This window comes from Bison bison, unplaced genomic scaffold (assembly GCF_000754665.1).
Source record: "Bison bison bison isolate TAMUID 2011002044 unplaced genomic scaffold, Bison_UMD1.0 scf7180017864060, whole genome shotgun sequence".
Classification (NCBI taxonomy): Eukaryota; Metazoa; Chordata; class Mammalia; order Artiodactyla; family Bovidae; genus Bison; species Bison bison.
Genome location: NW_011494632.1, coordinates 2,617,087 through 2,639,427, shown reverse-complemented (window position 1 = coordinate 2,639,427; position 22,341 = coordinate 2,617,087). Strand labels below are relative to the sequence as shown.

Below are 22,341 nucleotides of genomic sequence, written 5' to 3'. Positions count from 1 at the left end.
TTCTCCAGGCAAGAACACTAGAGTGGGTTGCCATTTTCTTCTCCAATGCATGAAAGTGAAAAGTGAAAGTGAAGTCCCTCAGTCATGTCCGACTCTTAGCGACTCCATGGACTACAGCCTACCAGGCTCCTCCACCCATGGGATTTTCCATGCAAGAGTACTGGAGTGGGTTGCCATTTCCTTCTCCAATGCATGAAAGTGAAAAGTGAAAGTGAAGTCCCTCAGTCGTGTCTGACTCCTAGCAACCCCATGGACTGCAGCCCACCAGGCTCCTCCGCCCATGGGATTTGCCAGGCAAGAGTACTGGAGTGGGGTGCCACTGCCTTCTCCGTACATAGAAGTTAGGAGACTTGAATAAGGATGGAACCCAAACTAGTGTCTCCTGACCCCAAATTGTGCTCCTCCAACACTGCTGGGTCATCAGCTCCACATCACGAGCAAACGACTTGGGGTCATGTGCTCTGCACCCTCAAACCTCCCTCTGTATTTCCATCTGAGGGTAAAAATGCACTATGTTTGAAAAATAAAAAATGCTGATGACACAGTGTTAGGGCTGAAAAACAACACAGGGTTATGTATACAGTGTGACCTTGATTATGTAGAAAAATGTGATCAAGCATTTTTTAAAAGGTTCACAAAATCCAGCTCATATCAGCAGCTCATATCACAAAGGATTCATCTCCCTAACATATAAAGACTAGTCAGAGATCAATGAAGATTTGCAAACCAATGGAAAGGCGGGCAACAAATGCAGATAGTTTATAGAAAAACAAAACTAATATGGTCTTTAAACATAGGAAAAGATGCTAATTCTCACTCTTGGAAAGAAAAAAGCAAATCCAAAGGTAAGATACCCCACACAAGAGAAATGCAGGCAGAGGTGCAAATTGGTGCGACCACAGATGGAGGGTAACTAATCACAGCTCTTAGGGTCCCCAGTGTTTATAACCTTGGACGCCCGATCCCACTTCTGGAACTAAACAGACACAAACGTGTGATTGCAGTGTGTTTGATAAAAGCAGAAGACTGGAAACAAGTGGACAGGACATGGATGGGGAAAATTAAACCCCTCACTCTCCGTCCATCCCACGGAACACCAGCAGCTGCTGCAGACGGTGGGTGTGAGGCCTGGATCCTGGGACAGGCAGGCCACCCTCTGCAGGGGAAGGAAGGATACATACTGGCTTACTTCCACACAAAAGAAATGTAAAAAGATACAGTTTACGCAAATTGAATTTTTAAAATGGAGGAAGAGGAGGGATAGTTCTGAGCTCTGAAGGCAAAACTCAGTTCTCCCAGGGAAGGAGCGAGGTTGGCTCATCAGAAGTGGGATTTTGCTCCATTGGTTCTGAAAGGGAGTTCCTGACCTTAGGGTCTACTCCCGGCTGTGGACAGGTGTGGGATGAAGCAGACAATTGAGACCAGGAGCTGCCCCTACACTTCCTAAGCTTGATTTTTAATTATATGGCCAAGATAGTTGATGAGCTGGCCTGGAAATGGCCGGGTGGGGAAGACAAGCCTTGCAAAAGATAGCACCAGAGTGCTGTCCTAGAGAGAGACTGGCAGTTGGTACCCGAGGCCAGAACATGCAAGAATGACAGAGAAAGGCCCTGAGTGAGGAAGGGCTCGTGGTTCATGCCTGTTGCCACGAGTCTTCTGTGACCCCATGACAGTGTGGGGAACCCTGAGCCATACGGCCAAGGGGGCTGGAGAAAGGGCCCCTCCTACTTCTCACCCACCTGCCTGCTCCAGGTGGACACCCAGGCCCTTTGCCTACTGCTCCTGGCATTTAAACCACCCTTTCTTCATTAAAAAACAGTCCATATAAAAACTAGTCCAGCAATCTTTAGAACAGCTCTAGTCATGAGAGCCAAAACCAATCCATCACTGAACAAACTCCAGCTTGAAAGTGAAAGTGTTGGTTGCTCAGCTGTGTTCAACTCTGTGTGACCCCATGGACTGTAGCCTGCTAGGTTCCTCTGTCCATGGAACTCTCCACACAAAAATACTGGAGTGGGTTGCCATGCCCTCCTCCAGGGGATCTTCTCGATTCAGGGATCAAATCCGGGTCTCCTGCATTGCAGGCAGATTCTTGACCGCCTGAGTCACCAGGGAAGCCCATGATCAATAAAATATGATCCAGCACTAAAAAGGGATGAAGTGCCATTACATGCCAGAATGCAGGTGAATATTGAAAATATGATGGTAAATGAAAGAAGAAAACCACAAAGCATCATATGCTGTATGATGCGTTTACAGGAAATGTCCAGAAATAGGCAGATCTATAGAGACAGTGAATTCATCGCCGATTAGAACCATTTGTAGGAAGACTAAAGGATGATAGCTAACTTTGGTGGGTGGTTTCTTTTAAGGTTAATGAAAATGTTCTGAAGTTGATGTGGTGAGACCTTTACAACTCTGTGGACACAGCAAAATTCAATGAAGTACAGAAAGACTTCAGATGGGTGGGTTGTATGGTACATAAATTATACCTCGATAATATGACTGGAGACATATTAATACGTCTTTTTATTTTCCTGAAAATTACTGACTGGAGACGTATCAATATGTTTTTAGAGAATGATACAATTATAATCACCGTGTGAAAGATGTTAGAGCTTAAAAGTGATCAAGTGTTCATAATGCAACTAATGTTTGTTGCTCTTATTCGTATTTTGTTCTGTTAGGTTTTTGTTCCAACCTTGTGTATACTGTACACACAAGCTTTATTGTGTAAAGTTTTCAAAAATGACACATCACAAAATTTTAAGTGAAGAAGAATTTTTCAGTGAATTTTATGCAGGTACTTTCTCTGACTGTCTGAGTGACATATAACTAGTGTGTCAGGAGACGACAACTCTTCAGAATATAGTTTTGGTTCAGATGATGTGAATATTAGACTAACAAAATGACAACAAACCTTAGTGATTGATTCTGATACTGAAGGTGAACATGAAGCTCATGATGCTAGAGAAGACTTTACAGGTGTGTCAGCAAAGACTTTACAGTGTGTAACTACTGAATTTAATAACTCGCCAAGTGGTAGTGAAATAACAGAATTAATTTTTGGCTGTCCAAAATAAAAATCTTTGGCCACAGGTATTAGTTTCTGCAAAAATTCCCTGGTCAGTAATGAATTAAAAGAAAATGAGATTCTGTTTCCCCCTCCCCATCTCCAAGAATGGGGGGCAGTGGGATGCCGTGCACTGCTGGTGAGAGAGGAGACGGGACACCTGTTCTGGAGAACATTGAATAAAACAAGAGTCATAAGTCCTAAAACCTAAACTCCACTCTTCTGTAGGCACTCACCCTACGAAATTAATGCTGACGTGTAGACAGGGACATGGTGACACATTCACTACAGCATTGATTATAATAGTAAAATTTGTAAAAAAAAAAAAAAGAAAAAAAAATGAAATGCTCATGAATAGGCTAAGAGATACATAAACTGTAGCTTATTCAGAGAATGGAATGCTATACTGAATTCAGAATTAACAAAGTAGAGCTACATGGATTGATACAAATGAATCTCAAAAACATCCAGTTGTATAAAAAAATAAGCTCTGAAATAATATGTACAGTATGATATCCATTTTATAATGTTAAATACATGTAACCCAGTATTATTTATGGATACATCATAGCCAGTAATGGGCTTCCCTGGTAGCTCAGAGGTTAAAGCATCTGCCTGCAATGCAGGAGAGCTGGGTTCGATCCCTGGGTTGGGAAGATCCCCTGGATGAAGGAAATGGCAACCCACTCCAGTATTCTTGCCTGGAAAATCCCATGGACAGAGGAGCCTGGTGGGCTATACTCCACAGGGTAGCAAAGAGTCGGACACGACTGAGTGACTTCACTTTCTTTCACGTAGCCAGTAACAGGCTTACAAGTGGCGCTAGTGGTAAAGAATCTGCCTGCCAATGCAGGAGACAAGAGACGCTGGTTTGATCCCCTGGTTGAGAAGATTCCCAGGAGGAGGAAATGGCAACCCACTCCCATATTCTTGCCTGGAAAATTCCATGGACAAAGGAGTCTGGCGGGCTACAGTCCATGGGATCACAGAGTCGGACATGACTGAACGACTGAGCACCATAGCCTGTAAACCACAGATATGCAGAAGAATAAGAACCATCACGTTCAGATGGCAGTTACCTCTGGAAGGAAGAGAGGGAGACGGAGCCGCAGGAAGGAGGATACGGGAAACATCACCTGCTTCCCTAATGGTCTGGTTCTTTAAAAAAAAAAATTATACATGTGAAACAAAAGTGGCAAAATGTTAAGACTTAAGAAAACTGGGCCACGGTTACACATATGATTAATACAGCACAGTCTGTACTTTCTGTATGATTGAAATGTTTCATAACAAAATGAAAGTGGAAAAGGGTTTTTTTAATGAGGAAAAAAGAATTTGTAAAAAACTAATAACATTGATTACTTGAATGAGATGGAAAAGAAAAAAAGTGATGGGGAGCAATAAGTTTCAGATAGATATTTTTCTTTTGAACCAAGTGAATATACAATCTCTGAAGATACATGGATAAAATGCTTTTCAAAAAGTTAAGGAAGGGACTTCCCTGGCAGTCCAGTGGGCTAAGACTCTGTGCTCCTAACGCAGGGGCGCCCGGCTTCAAGCCCTGGTCAGAGAACTAGATCCCAGTGCCGCAACTAAGAGTTTGTAGGCCACAACTGAAGATTACATGTGCCGCTCCTAGGACCCGAGCAGCCAAATAAACGAATGTTTAAATAAACAGGCAAGGAATGAATGGTGAAAACAGCAACAACAACAAAAAAAGTTAAGGAAAAAACTCTTATTCATATCTCTAAGAAGCGATTTAACCTATGCAAGATGTTAGGACTGGGGGTCTCCTTATCTCTGCCTTAAGTTTCCAAGTAGAGGACAATTCTGACGAGAGGACACTTCTGGCTGCTTTGTCTGTCCACTGCTCCTCTCAGGGGAGAGGAATCAGCTCTGATGGAAAATTTTCCTTCCCTCTTTGGCATCCACCCTCCTCAGAGCACGTGTTGACCTGGCCGTCAGCTCCTGGCATCAGGTATACAGGGACTGTCCTGCGGGCCGAGGCCCGGGGTGTCCCAGGTTACGGGGGACCAGGTGGGCGGGAGGCTCGGGCTCTGAGGTCAACAGTCCACGGCCTCTGTTGCCACGCACGACACTGCTTCCCACTTACTAACCAATTTCTATCTCTCAATTTTCAAATTCTGTTGGGGAAGGAAAATGGGTCTCTTCCAAATTTCCTACAAGGAATATCTCCAAGGAAAATTCTCTCACAAGGAAACTGTCAGAAATTTGAACAAAGATAGATTGTTCTCTGCATTGTAACAGTCAAAATCTAATAAATATTAATATCCACTATAGGACACATCCAAAGTGTTTGAGGTTGTCCATTCAAGATACTTAAAAAAGTCATTAAAAACATTTTAATGACATGGTGAAAGTGTCATCATATAACACTGAGTGAAAAAACAGATTATACATACACATAATACACATATATGGTTCAGTTAATATAATGCAGCTTATATCCACCTACCAAAAAGGACTGCAAGAAAACAAATACAATTATTAATAGTAGTAAAAATCTGTATGACAGCACTCTTGGTAAGTTGGGTTTTCATTTTTATATTTGCTTGCATTTCCTAAATGCTTTGTAATAAATTGTATTATTTTGATAATCAGAAAAAAATTTAAGAAAAATATTAGAAGTTTAGTAACAATATAAAAGAAAAAATGGAGGCATAAAGAAAAGGAGAAAGCAGCTAACCTGACATGAATGCAGTCATACTCTGTTAAATTTTAATATTTCATACACTGGCAATTAAGTGGAATTTAAAAATAGAAAACACAGTATCATTTATATCAGCCCCAAAAAGAAATTCTTAGATATAAATCTAACACAATACCTGTAAGATCTACAGGATGAAAACTACAAAACTCTTTAAAAAAAGAAATCAAAGGAGGGACTTCCCTGGCAGTTCAGTGGTTAAGATTCCATGCTTCCACTGCAAGGGGCACAGATTTAGTCCTTGGTCAGGGAACTAAGATCCCACCTGACTTGTGGTACATAAAAGAAGGAAGGAAGGAGGGAGGGATGGAGGGAGGGAGGGAAGAAGGAAGAAATTAACAAAGAAGCCAAGAAATCAAGAAAGAAATCAAAGGAGAACTAAATAGACAGAGTTATGCATAGACAGAGAGGGTTTATTCTTCTAAATAAATAGAAGACTCAGGATGTCAGTTCTTCCCAAGCTGATCTATAGATTCAATGAAATTTCAATCAAAATCCCAACAAGTTGTTTTCTAGATATCAACAAACTGATTCTGAAGTTTACACGGAGGGGCAGAGGACCCAGAACAGCCAACATGACGTTGAAGGAGAAGACAAATGTCAGAGGAATGACACTACCTGACTTGAAGTCTTACTACAGTCACAGTACACAGGACAGTGTGGTCCGGGTGAAAGAGCAGACAAATAGATCAATAAAGAAGAGTAGAGGACACAGACTCAAGAGTCACACATACTCAACTGACCTTTGACAAAGTAACAAAGACAACACCACGGAGACCAGGCGGTCTTTCCACAAATGGAAACAAACAAGTGGACATCTATATGCCAAAGAAAGAATCTCAACACAGCCCTTTAATCCTTTGCAAAATTTTAACTCAAAATAGATCACAGACTCAAAATGCAAAATTATAAAAATCCTAGAAGAAAACACAGGAGAAAGTCTAGATGATCCTAAGCACGGTGATGACTGCACAAAGGCACAAGCCATGAAAGGAATGGGTGATAAGCTGGACCTCATTAAGTTTAAAAGCTCTGGCCCGTGAGAGACAACAAGAGAAGATGACAAGCCTCAGACTGCGAGAAAGTATTTGCAAAAGACAATAGTGAAAAGGACTAGGATCCATAATATACCGCAAACTCATAAAACTCAAAATAAGAACGCAAACAACCCAATTTAAAAATTGGCAAAAGACCGGAATAGACAGAGAACAAAAGACATAAGCATATGAAAAATACGCTCCACATCGTATGCCATCAGAAAAATACACACTGAAATAACGAGACAGCACCACACACCTATCAGAGTGGCCGAGAGCCAGAACACTGAGAGACAGCAAGCGCTAAGAGGAGTGGAGCAACAGAACTGTCACTCACTGCTGGTGGGAATGCAAAATGGTACAGCCAGTCCAGAAGCTGGTGGTTTCTTATAACAAAACAAACTCTTACCTTACAACCCAGGAAGCACACGCCTTGATATTTACCCAAAGGAATAAAACAGCCCCACACAAAAACCGGCACGTGGTTGTTTACAGCGGCTTTAGTTGTCCCACTGTCAAAACGTGGAAGCAACCAACACATCCTTCAGTAGGTGGGTGGATATATAAACTGTGTCCATCCAGACAGTGGAACATTATTCAGCACTAAAAAGAAATGAGCTATCAAGCCACGAAAAGACATGGAAGAAACGGAAATGCAAATTATGTGAAAGAAGCCAATCTGAAAAAGCGATGTACTGTTATGATTCCAACCAAAGGACACTCTAGAAAAGGCGAGACTATAGAGACAGTGAAAAGCTCAGTGGCTGCCAGAGCTGGGGGCGGATGATGGGTGACAGGAATAGGCAGAGCACAGAGGACTTTCAGGGCAGTGAGACTGCTCTGTATGAAACTATATTGATGGGTTGTTGTAGTTGTTGTTTAGTCAGTAAATTGTGTCTGACTCTGCAACCCCATGGACTATGGCCCACCAGGTTCCTCTGTCCCAGGCAAGAATGGTGGAGTGGGTAGCCATTTCCTTCTCCAGGGGATCTTCCCGACCCTGGGATCAAACTCACATCTCCTGTGTTGGCGGGCGGATTCTTTACCACTGAGCCACCAGGGAAGCATATGGATGGGTACATGTCTTTATACATTTGTCCAAACCCACAGAACGAACATCGCCAAGAGTGAACCTCAAATGTAAAGCACAGTTTGGGGTGAGGATGATATATCAATTGCAGGCTCCTCAGCTGTAACACACATACAACCCTGGTGTCAGATGCTGACAGCAGGGGAGGTAAGTGTGGGGCAGGGAGGAGACAGGGGCTCTTGTCCTTCAGGCTTAATTTTTCAATGAACCTAAAACTGCTCTGAAACACAGTCTATCTTAAAAAAAAAAAATCAACGTTCAAGGGGACTTCGAAATGTAGGAACTTCGAGTAATAAGGACTGGTTTTAAACTTTGCTACAGGATTATTCTCTGAGAATCTCCTGTGACGATGAGAACCAAGGACACGTTATTTGAGTGTTGGAAGCAGCCACTGAAGGTCTCTGTCCCTGCTCAGCAGAAGTGCAGGCCACCTCCCCTGGGGCCTGTCCGTGCTCAGCAGAACCGCCCAGTCCTCCACCAGCTGTCGTAAAAGCAGTTGACACTGAGGCAGTAGTCACTGCCTGGAGAGAACAATGGTTAGATACAAAGAAGAGAGGCTCCAATAGCTGGAGTGTTTGTTATCAAGCAAAGGCCAGTGGGTAAGACTCTGGGGGACGGGCAGCCCCTGCCTCCCGCCCACACCATGTGCACAGCTGCAGCCTGGACCTCCCGCACACCTGCACCCATTCATCGCCCCACGGAGGACCGCACGCCATCTGCATCCCTCGGGCACAGGGTTTAGGGCACACACCACGCATGTTCCTGCCTTGGGATCTCTGTACTCACTCCTCCCACTGCTGAGAACACACTTCCTCAAATACCCACACAGCTTGCTCTCCAGATAGAAAAAACGACCGCTGAGATCATTCTGACTCCCGTGGTTGCCAAGGGATGTCCTCACATTTGTCATCTCTGGGTCCCACTGGTCCCTGACAGACAATCAGGATGCTGGAGCTGGAGGGGACCCAGACACACCATCCGGTGGCTGCAAACCATCACTAGAACCACCCCAGAAAATCTGTGTTCGTTTTTAGTAAACAAAGCTTCCCCAGCTCCACTTCCAGGGCTTTGGTCCAGTGGCTCTGAAGTGATGCTCAGGAACCTGCATTTTTAAAAACATATCTTTGGGGAGTCACTCACCTGACCTACCACTTTAATTTCTTTAGAAGAGAAAATAGAAATATGGAGAGAGGAGGCGACAATCCCAAAGACACAGTGGGTTTCAGGGGAGATGAGCCCTGAGATTGTGAGATCAAGGCAGAGAAGATCCCACCTCACAGGCGCTCGCCTTAAATCGGTGCCACAGTCTATGTTCTCATGTCAGGGGTGAGATTAAGGAAAAAAAAAAAAAATCACTAAGTGGGGAAACCAGCTTAGCTCTACCAAGGTTTTGGTTTTTTTATTTTTTTCTCTTGTTTACCTTTGGGGGGGGTGAGAAATGAAAGTGAAAAAATATGTTATACATAGTGAGGAAAAAAAAAAAAAAGCATTCTAATTCACATCTGTTCTGTAAAGACCTGAGAGTAGTGGGCTGTTTTTGTTTTGTTTTTTAAAAAAAAGCCTTTCTAAACTAAGAAAGATGAGAGATTAAGAGGAGGAGCAAACCCTGCAAGATGTAAAAGTCTGACTGATGGATGAACACCTGATATGCAACATCCCATACACTTGGGATCCCGTAAAAGTGAGGGAGAGCTGCGGGGAATCCCGCCGGCTGGGTGCCCTTGGTGAGTGTTTGTTGGGAGTCTAATTACAGTATCCAGCGGGTCACGGGTTATGGCTCTCACGGACTCCCGCCAGGGCTTGCTTCCCCTTGTTCAGAGGTTATTCAGCTTCTGCTACTGTAATAATGAAAGAATGAGGCCGAGCCACGGCGTGACTCACAAAGGAGTCACAGGAGACCCAGGAGTCATGGCCACTTCATCCTCCCCAGTCCACCTGGCTGAGCAGAGCTTGCAAGAGGCAGTGGGGACGTGGTGGTTGGGGGGCGTGCCTTTCATCGGCCACCCAGCACCAGGCCTGGGGGCCCCAGAGCCAAAGTGATTTGCCTTCTGCCTGGAGCACTCTCAACACACTCCTCTACAGTGACTAACAACAGGGCTTTATCCTGCTTGTCCTCAAAATTAGACCCAGATCAAGTGTAAGTCAGTCAGCTGGCAGCATGGATGCAACAGGCCCGTTCCGAGGCTGTCCTGACTCACCCCCGAGAGATGGGGATTAGAGAAAAGATGAACGTTCTCTGAACCTAGGGCAACACGCCTCTGCCCAACACCACGTTACCACTGCATTCCTTCCACCGTTCACTCATCCTCAGATTACATTCCCAAATCCCAACCATTAACTGGTGGAAATAAACTCTCTTAACGAGTCAAAGAGAACTGCTTGTGGCATATGAAGTCAGCTCAAAGGGCAGGGAAGCAGGGAGCTTGCGGTGGTGACGCCCAGCGTATCAGGAAGAGGCACCCGGGGTCCACAGCCTCTCTGTGGGGCTGGTCACCAGCACAGGGCCGTCAGCTGACCTGGGTGGGGTTGTGCCTGCACCGGCACTCAACCTGTCCAGCAGCTCATTTCCCAAGCAGGAAGTTTTGCACAGTGTTTCTCAGTGAAGAGCGTGACACAAACACTCCCTGCCTCAGCCCACTTTGCCTTATACTCCCCTTTAGAAGCCTTTTACTAAAACCTTCAAGAACTCTAACTACTCTAAACATAGACCGTTGTATGGTTGTGGTTAGCTCATCTCCGTGAAGCATGCACTGGGGAAGAAACACCCTGGTTTATGTACTTGTTTTCTCCATAAGCATCTTCCACAAGCAAGCGAAGGCTCCATCTTTCTTAATAAAATAGGTTCATCTGAGACATATCAGAGATCTATAGTCACTCCTTCTCTCCCTCCCTCCTGGTGGTTCTAAAGCAGCCACAGTGGATCTCCTCTAAACACAAATGCCAAGATGTGAAACTTCAAGCACTGTTGACTCTGAAGGGCTGTTTCAGTTCCTCTCCACGTGTGGGGCATGTTTTTGTGTTTTTTTTTAAACTTTTAATCTTGAATTGTATAGCCGACTAACAATTTTGTGATAGTTTTGTGGACCAGCAAGGGACTCAGCCATATATAAACATGTATCCATTCTCCCCGAAACTCCCCTTCCATCCAGGCTGCCACATAACATTGAGGAGAGTTCCCTGTGCTATACGGTAGGTCCTTGTTGGTTATCCATTTGGAAGCACACTTTTTAAGGCGAGGCTGTATCAAATTTTCTCATGCCATCAGAAAAACAGCAATTTATAAGATTTAAAAGAAAAGCTAGGCAAGTGCTCCCAGATTCTGCATATAAACTCTTGCTTGGAAAATCCCATGGACGGAGGAGCCTGGTAGGCTGCAGTCCATGGAGTCTCGAAGAGTCGGACACTACTGAGCGACTTCACTTTCATGTTTCACTTTCACGCATTGGAAAAGGAAACGGCAACCCACTCATGTTCTTGCCTGAAGAATCCCAGGGACGGGGGAGCCTGGTGGGCTGCTGTCTATGGGGTCGCACAGAGTTGGACACGACTGAAGCGACTTAGCAGCAGCAGCAGCAGCAGCAGCATGGATGAATTTAATTTGCTGGGAAAATTTGAAAAATCAAGTTATTAGCATCCTTAAGAGAGCAGATTGGAAGCAATTGCAGTTGAAGCCCCACATCGCAGGTCACAGTTCCTAGATTTGAACTGAGTTTCAGCAAGGAATGTTTTATTGGCAAACCACTTAAGATGCCTCATCAAACTCTACAGGTTTGTGCTGACTCTGGAATTTTGTGAAATATATTGAAAACCAATTTCTGACATTCTAGAAGTTAAAGAGAATGGAAGCAAAGGTCTAGGTGGGACGACTTCTATCCTAAAACCTCTCATTCCACAAGAACCACAATGGGGAGACTCAGTGCTTCTTTCTGCCCACATTGTGCCAGGTTCACATGGTGCCCCTGTCAGGTACCTGGAACCTTTCCACTGCATTTATGGAATCTGTCTCTTCACCTTTGACTAAGTGGAAAATCATGAGCAATGAAAAAGAAAGAAAGAAAACTACTTATTAGTGTGCTCAGCTAAGACAACCACTTGAAACTGTTGATCTAAGATACCCAAGAGCAAAGCGGACACTGGGAGTCACACCTGGCTGGCTGCCACCTGACCTGGTCACACAGGTACCTCGTGAGCACTTGGAGCCAGATCCTTGGGGCACAAGCTCCCATCAATAATTCACTCCACCCCAAGACCAGCCCAACTTCTAGAGAAATTCAGGGGAAAAAAAAGCACCATCCTGCAAACAACGGCCACCTTTTCAAGACTATAAAAAGGGGAAGAGAAAGTGGAAACGGGGCCAAGACAATTGGTGTGACCAGAGATGAATTCCAACTAAATGACACACATCATCCATCATCACTGTACAGAAGCTAAAACCATCTCGGCACCTAAGAAGTAAATCTAAAGGAAGTTAAAATAAGGAAAGGAGACAATGCACGTGAAAAGGTTTCGTTAAGTTTAAAGTGTCATTTTAAAAAGTAATGATTAAAATCCTACTGAAAAAGAGCAAATTCACCGAGAGTGAGAAGCAGAAGCTCATACGGAAAACTTAAGAAGTTCAGCAAGAATTGGTGATGCCCTGAGTGTCATCTTCTCCTGTGGGTGCCACCCCCGGTGCTCCACATACCTATTCAGGGAATCGAGAATTGTCTGAATAACAAAAATAGGAATTCAGAATGTCCCGAAGCTATCCTGTAGAACCTTAGAGGAGGAGAGAATTTCAAAAGCAATCCAAACCAGCTACACATCTGAACAGTTGAGAATGAGATGCACAAGAAGCAGGGGACCAGCCAGGGTTAACACAGCCTCTGGGCAGCAGAGCTGGGATCAGGATGGGATTTGGATCCACACCCAAGTGTGGATCCACCACGCTCTGCTGTCACTCAGCCATCCTTTCCACATAGGAAACACCACAGATGGTGTAACAGTGAGATTCTCATCTGAACAGTCACATCTCTATACTGAGTGGACAGCACGGGGTTTCCAACTATGGACACTTGTTCTGCAGTGAACTCTGTACCGTTTTATTGTTTCCATTGAAGAAATACCATGATTTTTACATGACAGAAATCATATCCTGATTTATTAGTCAACAACCAAGAACTATATTTATGGGGTAAACAGTTGATGAGCCATGTTAATGTTGAGAAAAATTCTACAAGGAAAAAAGTAACAACACTTAAGTGGATTTAGAAACTTACTTTTACACTAATCATAAGAATCAGAGCTTACTTTTTTCTGGCCTTACTGAATATTTTGGAATGAAATGGAATTTCCAAAGTATTTTTCTGTTTCACTGATATGCACTAAAATTCCTTAATGTTTCAACTAAGAGTTATCACTAATAAAATTAGTGAATTCTCCCAAAATGAATGAAGCAGTTAAGTAGCAATTAAACAGCAAGTATAATACACATTTCTTTGATGGGCTGCATTACAAACACTGGTTCATCCTAACATCTTCCTTCCCATGGAAAGGATTTTCCATAAGGGGAAGCCTGGACTCTCCCTCACCACCTCACCTCCAGCCAGAAACGCCCAGCCTTCTGTCCACCAGCCAGACTGAGAAGTGAGGCATCCAGGCCCTGTCTGTCAACATGCTGGTCCTTTGGGGCTGTGCCTTTTCCCAGTGAGCCCTGAGATTGCACTGTTCAAGCTTTCCCCTGGTACAGGCGGCACCCACTGCTCCCTGGTGGCTCCAACAGGAGCAAAGGGAGATTCAGGAGCACATGGGCAGCAGGACCCAAATGGCTGCTAGAAAACACCCATCCTATACCTTTTCTGTAAAGGACAGGGTTTGTCTGCACACCCAGCAACCACCTGTGCCTGTCTGCAAACCCAAGTTTCAGATCACCATGATTTACCTCCCCGGTGCCCAATGAGAATTTCTCTGAGACTCTGAGACAGAACAGTTTCAAACCTGTTGCTGAGTTCCGGGGCATCAGGGCTCCTGCCGACTCTGGCATGCTTCCGAGTCCTTGTGCAGAAAAGCGTCCTGTGCAGCCGCCCATCACTCACACCCTGGGCTGCGTCCCGCCAGCCCCTCGGCTGGGCTGTGGTCCTGGCCGAGCAACCGCACATCTCCTGGCGGGTCAGCCCTCTTCCAGGTGGTTCTGACTGTCCTCATGAACTTGGAAGGTCCTATGGCTGGAGGGGTTTCCGCAGTGATCGGCTGTCCCTATGATACCCGCACTCCCTGTACAGAGGAGGTAGGTGACACAAGCTTCTTGGTAGCAACCCTCTAATTTCCTCTTTCAGAAGTTTAAAAAAAAAAGGAACATTCACTTGTTACGTAAACGAAGCCCCTCAATTTAGGAAGTCAGATGCATGCCTTACTCTGTACAGCAGGCTCTCAGCAAAGCCATTAGAATTAGAATCCAACAAGTCCAAGCCCCACTTCCTACTTTTGTTGCTGGGTTTGTGCTCTGGTTACAAAAGACAAGACTCTCAACAGGCTGAGTGGCTTGGACTGACTCACTCCGTAGTGGCCCGGCCAGAGATTATGAAGTAGCCAATTAATTGATCACAAGGTCTCCGCACACGGCTCACATGGCTGTGGGTGAAACCCGGTGACTCGCCTGCAGCTGCAAGGTTGTCCTGACATTGGCCACCACCCTCTTAATGGCTCTCCTGTGAGCAAGTGTCAGCTGACAGGTCTCACTCTGCAACCTTGAAAATCCTGCCCAGAGCAAGTGAGAGACGGCGGCCCTCAGCAAACCCACTGCAGGGCTTGACGCACAGAGGCAGAAGTGGGGTGAAGGAAGGGATACATCCTGGCTTTAATATCAATGTCGAATTTAATTTATTTATGAAATGAAAATAGTAATGACCGTGAAGCCATAAACACCCAAAGCTCTTGCACTGGATTCTTAATTCCTAAGTACATCCAAACTGAAAGAGCCCTGAACCAGCAGAATCCAAGAACAAAGGCAGTTCAGTTTCTACTTATGACATGAATGTACTTCATTTGTAAAATGAGAATACTATGGTTTTATATATCAACATGATATAGTTATGAGATATGTTAACATACCACATACTTCAACATTTCATGATACATATTTTATATTTTCAGGTTATATTTTATGTGCTATATTTTACATGATATATACACTTTACTTATATTTTGTGCATTTTATGACATATATTGATATAGCACATTTCTATGATTTTTATGAAACATTTTTATATTTTTGTTATATTTTATGATACATACTTATATAAAATGAGTATGCATAAAATGCATTGATAAATGACACATTTACATATTTCACATTTTTTATGTCTTATGATATATATGTTATTTTATGTGATACACATTTATATTTTATATGATATACATTGATCTATCATACATATCAATATTTTCCCACAGTACTGTGAATTTGTGGATGAGATTTTTCTTTAGAAGAAATAAAAAGCATCGGTCGCTAAAACTGGACTGTCCCAATTCATTTTCCTCTTGTCATCCTGAAATCAGGGTGAAGAAAATACTAAAAGTTCTAAAATCTGATGAAAGCTTGGCTGGGTCTTTAGTTTGATGAAATATTATTCATACTTCATGGCAAGACAAGAAAAACTTAAAAATGCTCCTCTGCCTGTGTTGGCCTCCCCGTTCACCTTCAGTACACGGTGAGTCTGCACCGATCAGATCTCCTCAGGAGATGACATTCCTTCCTAATGCCGTGAGGGGTCTGGATGACCCTCAACTAACTCTGCATGTGTGGATCTGGGTTGTGCAAACTATCAACACATCATCTGACATCTGTCTCAAAAACACATCTAACTGTGCCCTGACCACTGACAGGATGATGATGCTAGAGCTTTCTAAAAGGCCATATCCCAGGTTATAATCCTCAGGTTGGCTCGAATAAAATTTTCCATTTCTTTCTTAGATTAACTATTGATTAATTTTTCATCGACAGGCTTCAGAGGGCTTTAAGTGTCTCGACATACGGCAGCCACGTGTATTCCACTCTGCGATGTGACAAGGTCTAACACTGCACGGCAGAGGCCTTAATTAACTTGACTTTACTGTGTATGTGACTTTAAAGTTCCTTTGCAGCAAACCCACAGAGATGTTCACACCCTCCTCTGAGAGAGAGAGAGACTGTAATGCATCTACGGTGGTGACCACCTCCGCTGTGACACAGGCGCAAACGCCAAGAAAGGGCCAGGTTAGGAGACAGTGAATCCACTTCTCCTGGAAGGCACACACATTCTGAGCTCAAGGCTTAAGTTCATGGCTGCAGTGAGATCAGGGGTTCTTTGTTTTTCTTCTCAACCGTCTGGAAAATCACTTTTTCTTCTTCACAAGAGGACCAGAGAGCACCCATGTAGCATCAACCTGTCCCCGCAAGCAGAGGCGGAAGGAAGCCCCTTTTACCACCGCGCCCACCTGAGACGTGGGCAAGGCCCTAGGTCAATGCCTTCAACTCACCTGGGGCTTGGCTCACCTTGTCTAGAATCACAGCGGAAATGAAAGCATCATCCTACGTTGATGGGGTGGAGCCTTGAAAAAGCCCAAGTAACTAGATTTTATAAAATATGTATAGCAAACACTGCAGGGAATACAACCCACTTTTTATGTATTAAAAACACACATTTCACTTTTAAAACTTCAGTGTCTCAAAGATATTTATCTAGGCCCTGAGGAAAGGACACAAACCCTTTGTAACTATGTATTCTGTATATACACCTTCCCAGCAGATAGCTGCAAAGCTGCTCAATCATTCCAACATTTTACATTTTCCCAAGGCTTCAAACACTATTAAAACAATGCATATGTATCCGCGATCCAAAGGATGATGAGAACATTTTTAAACGACAAGAATACTAAGAGAAGAAAATGACAACATGGCTATGAAGGATGAAACAAGGAGGAACTGCATTGGGAGAGAATTCCCTCCAACAGAAACTCTAACCTCTCACTCAGCCTGTAACTAACATGCAAGGATGAGGGAGAGGAGCAACCAAGACGGGCCCTTGTAGTGTTTCTATCAAGACTTGAGCTGTGTCTTCAATAGTCAGTGCTTCTCCCTAAATTTGGTCAGCACAGCTTTTAGCCTCCACTTCCCTGGAAGGGTGGTGCTCACACTTCATAGGCTTACAAACACCCAGGGCTGGGCCAACCATCCCCCCACCTCCACCCCATTTCTGATTCAGCAGTTCCAATTCTGCACTAAAAACTGGGAATGTGATTCTCACAAGTTCCCAGGATGCAGCCACTCCTGGCCTGGGAACCACCCACTGGAGAACCACTTCCCCAACGAGAATCCCAGCCTCTTCATGAAGATATTCTGAGCCTGAATTCTGCATGATTTTCTAAAAACACCCTTTTAACACTAACACACAACTTCTTTCCAATACAGAAGTGTACACATCTCACGATCCTAACCAGAAATTTTGAAGATAAAAAACTGCATCTGGACGTTCACTTCGTGCAGATCTTACATATGACCTTTTCATTGTCTTAATATCACTGAATATTTACATTAGAACTAGGACATGAGGGACTCCCCCTACTGGTCCAGTGGCTAAGACTCCACGCTCCCAGTAGTGAGTTGTCTCAACTGATTGTTCACTTCACTTAGAACTAGGACATGAGGGACTCCCCCTGCTGGTCCAGTGGCTAAGATTCCGCACTCGCAGTGCAGGGGGCCCAGGTTCAATCCCTGGTCAGGGAACTGGATGCCCACATGCTACAACTAAGAGTTTACTTGCTGCAACCAAAGGCAGAAAAGTTCCCATGTGCCACAACTAAGACCCAGCACAGCCAAATAAATACGTAAATAAATATTGTCCAAACCACCCCCCAAAAAAACACCTAGGACATGAATCTGCTACAAGCCATCGGCGTCTTTCAGTGTGGTGCAGAGGGTACTTCTGCTCAACTCCAAACACCCTCTTTCTCCCTCTCTCTCGTCTACTACAGCACAAGGTCTCTGAGAAGTTTTAACATCTTGTGTTCACTACAATCAATATGACTCATGGTATTTTAACATTTTATGTTTTCTCTCTGTTCCCCCCTAAATAACCCTAATTCCACAGTTTAAAACCAGATCGTATGTAATAAAGCAGGGATATTCATCAAAACCACCACCACTGTACTTAAAAGGAATGCCTGTCTATGGGTCTCAAGTTCCTTACATTTACACGAGAGCTTTAACATTTTTTCAGTAAATGGAAAAACAAGTAATAATGATATCATCACACCCATTCTTCAAGCCATGCGAGCAGTGGATGGAGTGGGTGAAAGAGGCAGCATCCTGTTCCCCACCTCAGCCCCACCTCCCTTGACCTCTGTCTTCTCTTTCCTGAAATGGGAGCATCCTCTTCTATGGGCTCCCCTACAGCCACTTATTAACACACTGGCTGAGCGCCAAAGAACTGACGCTTTTGACCTGTGGTGCTAGGGAAGACCCTTGGAGACCCTTAGACAGCAAGGATATCAAACCAGTCAATCCCACAAGAAATCAACTCTGAACATTTATTGGAAGGACTGATGATGAAGCTGAAGCTCTAACACTTTGGCCACTTGATGCGAAGAGCTGACTCATTGGAAAAGACCCTGATGCTGGGAAAGATTGAGGGCAGGAGGAAAAAGGGGTGACAGAGAATGAGATGGTTGGATGGCATCACTGACCAATGGACATGAGTTTGAGCAAACTCTGGGAGATGGTGAAGGACAGGGAAGCCTGGTGTAAGGCAGTCCACGGGGTCGTAAAGAGGCAGAAATAACTCAGTGACTGAACACTAGCACCACACTGGATAAGACATCCTGCTCATCAACTGTAAGTACTACACAAGAGACCACTTATCATGGGCTCTTCTAGCAGTCAAGCTCTCCATCTGCCCACGTGGTCCAGCTATGCTCACACGCTGGGAGAAGGATCTGAGGTCACCAGCTGGCTCCCGCGGCCCTCTTGAAGCTCCACCCACTGGAAGGAAATGGGGAGTGGAGTGGTGGCGTGAACTCACGGATGTGTGTGAAGAAGGGAGGCCCCTGGTGCAAGTCTGTAAGATGTACCCATTTCCACCCTCACAGCCCAGGACTGAGCCACCCAGGAAAAGAGCAGAAGAGCCATGTGGACCATGCGAGGCAGGTACCTGGTACTCCAGACCCCCACTGAAGCTCTTCTGCCCAGGGCCAGGACCTCCCTCCTGTCCTCCCAGGACAACGTGCCAGGGCCACCTCTGACCCATAGGACGTGGCGGCTGAGGACGGATCCACCCCTATCCCTGACTCAGAGTTGGGAGAACGAAGGTCAGCAAGTTTCCAGGTGGGTATTCATGCATTTCTGCATCCCTAAACAGCATGCGCGTCAGGTAACAAAATACAGTGATCACTGTGTGTAACGAAAAACCAACTCAAACCACAGCTGAGAGATGGGTTCGGAGAGAGAAAAAGTGAAGGTCTACTGCAGCTCCCGCAGAAATCCAGTCTCATGACTCTTGTTTAGTGAATCTCCCTCTGCCTTGTCATGCTACCCTGATGTAAAGAAAGTAAGAATCAACAGAGAGGAGGGGGTGGGGTTCCGGATCCACAGCACAGATCCCCCCTCCCATGGGGTAACTCCTTCCCTCCCTGATGTCTTTCCCACACCCAGGAATAACCACGAGCAAGCCTTCCTATCAGGGCTTCTCGAAGGGTGGTCCCCAGCAGGAGACGTCAGAAAAGTTACAGAATGCTGGTAAACTCTGTTTCGTGATCCAGGCACTGCTAATGTGAACACACAGCAGGCAGACCATGTACACTTTTCTGTCTGTATATTCTCATTCAACATGGAGTTGTTTAAAAAGGCCTCCAAGAGGTTCATGAAAAGATGCTCCATATTGCTAATTATTGAGAAATGGAAATAAAAATTATAACGAGGTATCACCTCACATTGGTCAGAATGACCATCATAAAAAGTCTACAAATAACAAATGCTGGAGAGGGTGTGGAGAAAAGGGAAACCTCCTACACTGTTAGTGGGAATGAAAAATTGCTGCAGCCACTATGGAGCACAGTACGGAGGATCCTGAAAAAACTAAAGATAGAACCACCACACGATCCACCAATCCCACTCCCGGACATACATCTAGAGATCACTCTAATTTGAAGAGATGCATGCACCCCAATATATATAACAGCACTATTCACAATAGCTGAGATATGGAAGCAACCTAAATGTCCATCAACAGATGAATGGATGAAGAAGACATGGTACATATATACAATGGAATACTACTCAACCGTTAAAAAATGAGGTAATGTCAACTGCAGCAACATGGATGGACCTAGAGATTATCAGACTAAACGAAGTGAGTCAGAGAATGACAAATATCATGTGAAATCGTGTATGCGCAAAATCTAAAATACGACAGAAATGAACTTATCTGTGAAACAGAGATGGACTAACAAACACAGAAAACACACTTACGGTTACCACAGGGGAGAAGGGATGGGGGAGGGACAGATAAAGAGTCTGGGATTAACAGAAGCACACTATGATATATAAAACAGATAAACAACAAGAACCTTTCATACAGCACAGAGAGCTATAGTCAATATTTTGCAATAATCTATAAAGGAAAAGAATCTGAAGATGAATATATACATATGTATGTATAACTGAATCACTTCACTGTACACCTGAAACCTTCACAACACAGTAAATCACCTACACTTCATTAAATAAAAAAAAATTAATTAAAGAATCAAATTTGAAAAAAAGAAGGCGCCTGCTGGGCTAGAGGACATGGACTCAGGTAAGGGAGTGAGGCAGTGTGCTTTCGGGAAATAGGCTCTGAAGACAGATGCAGGATGGAGACCATGTCCCTCAGCACTCAGCCATTTGAGGGACAGCGTCAGCCCACAGCCCCACCCTAACACCACAGAAGCCCACCTGACAAGCTTGTGCTGAGGAAGGCCGGCAGAGCACAGACAGACGCTGGGGCGGGGTGACTTGCTGGCTGATCAGTCTCACGCCGCCACGTGCCAAGCACAGCTCTAGCAGCATTCTGTCAGTCATGGAGTGGGCAGCACTGATCTCTCTAGCAGACAGGAAGAGCAGAGTACAGACGGACCGAGGGACCAGGCTCGCCGTGGGGAGTGCGTCTGGGCTGGGCCGGAACTTGAGGCATCCTGCCAGTGACAGGTGAGCCACACCACTCACTCCACCCGAGGACCGACCAGGGACGAGCAGGAGGTGCGGCAGCTGGATGTCACTGGCTCATCAGTCAAGTCCAAGTCTCTCCTCCAGGATCAACCGGAGGCTACCGACAGATACAGGTTCTCACTAACTCTGTCCTCGGTGGGGCTGGGGTTTGTTCCGTGCACCATGGTGGCCAGGTCTCTCGTGGGTCCCCTTGCCTGCCATGAACTGCCCTGCTCTCCTGACTATGCCCAGCTGAGGCTCTGACTCCTACACAGAGGGACTTTTTCATCCAAAGTAAGGTGAAAAGGACAGTAAAATCAACCCATACAACTCCTCTGATTTAAAATGAGGAAGCACCTGTGAGAGAACGGAGCTTTCAGATTCAGATAAAGTTACTTGAGAGTTCATGGTGATGTGTGGCCCTGATCATGATCCAGGTTACTACCCATCCCATTTCCAGGGACTCTGAGGCACTGAAAAGGCTCTCAGGACTTTCCTGGTGGTTTAGTGGATAAGAATCTGCCTGCCAGTGCAGGGGACATGGGTTCGATCCCTGATCCAGGAAGATCCCACATGCCACAGAGCAGCTAAGCCCATGCTCTAGAGCCTGTGCTCCGCAACAACAGAAGCCACTGCAATGAGAAGCCCAAACACCGCCACGAAGAGTAGTCCCCACTCACAGTAACTAGAGAAAGCCCACACACAGCAGTGAGGTCCCAGCACAGCCAAAAATCAGCCAATCAATAAAAGGCTCTCAGCAACTGAAAGAATGAACGCATGTCTCATGTCTTCATGAAATCTGTGAAACACAGAAAACTTCTTATGCTGTAATGCTAAATAAAGATAATAGGATACAATACAAAATGGTATATGCTCTTTGATAAGTACTGTGCTTTTCAAAAACCAAAAGTAGAAAAAAAGAACAGGAAGGAAACATCAGAATGTCTTTGCATAGCGGGACTTAACACGCTTTTCCTTTTAAAATTCTTTATTTTCTACTTTTCGACAATCAGATCAGATCAGTCACTCAGTCATGTCCGACTCTTTGCGACCCCACGAGTCGCAGCACGCCAGGCCTCCCTGTCCATCACCAACTCCCAGAGTTCACCCAGACTCACATCCATCGAGTCAGTGATGACATCCAGCCATCTCATCCTCTGTCGTCCCCTTCTCCTCTTGCCCCCAATCCCTCCCAGCATCAGAGTCTTTTCCAAT

General features: G+C 44.8%; 1 protein-coding gene across 6 annotated transcripts in view; it reads right to left on the bottom strand.

Annotated features, from left to right (window-relative positions):
* FNIP2 (folliculin interacting protein 2) overlaps positions 1 to 22,341 on the bottom strand; it is a 105,917-nt gene that overhangs the window by 71,498 nt on the left and 12,078 nt on the right. For 2 of the 6 annotated variants that reach the window (XM_010836086.1, XM_010836087.1), the window contains exon 1: positions 13,905 to 15,091. The exons of the other annotated variants lie outside the window; for them this stretch is intronic. In XM_010836086.1, coding sequence (XP_010834388.1) covers positions 13,905 to 14,065 — 161 coding nt within the window. In that variant the 5' untranslated portion in view covers positions 14,066 to 15,091. Of the gene's footprint in view, positions 1 to 13,904; positions 15,092 to 22,341 lie in introns of those variants that run through there. 6 annotated transcript variants of the gene reach the window in all.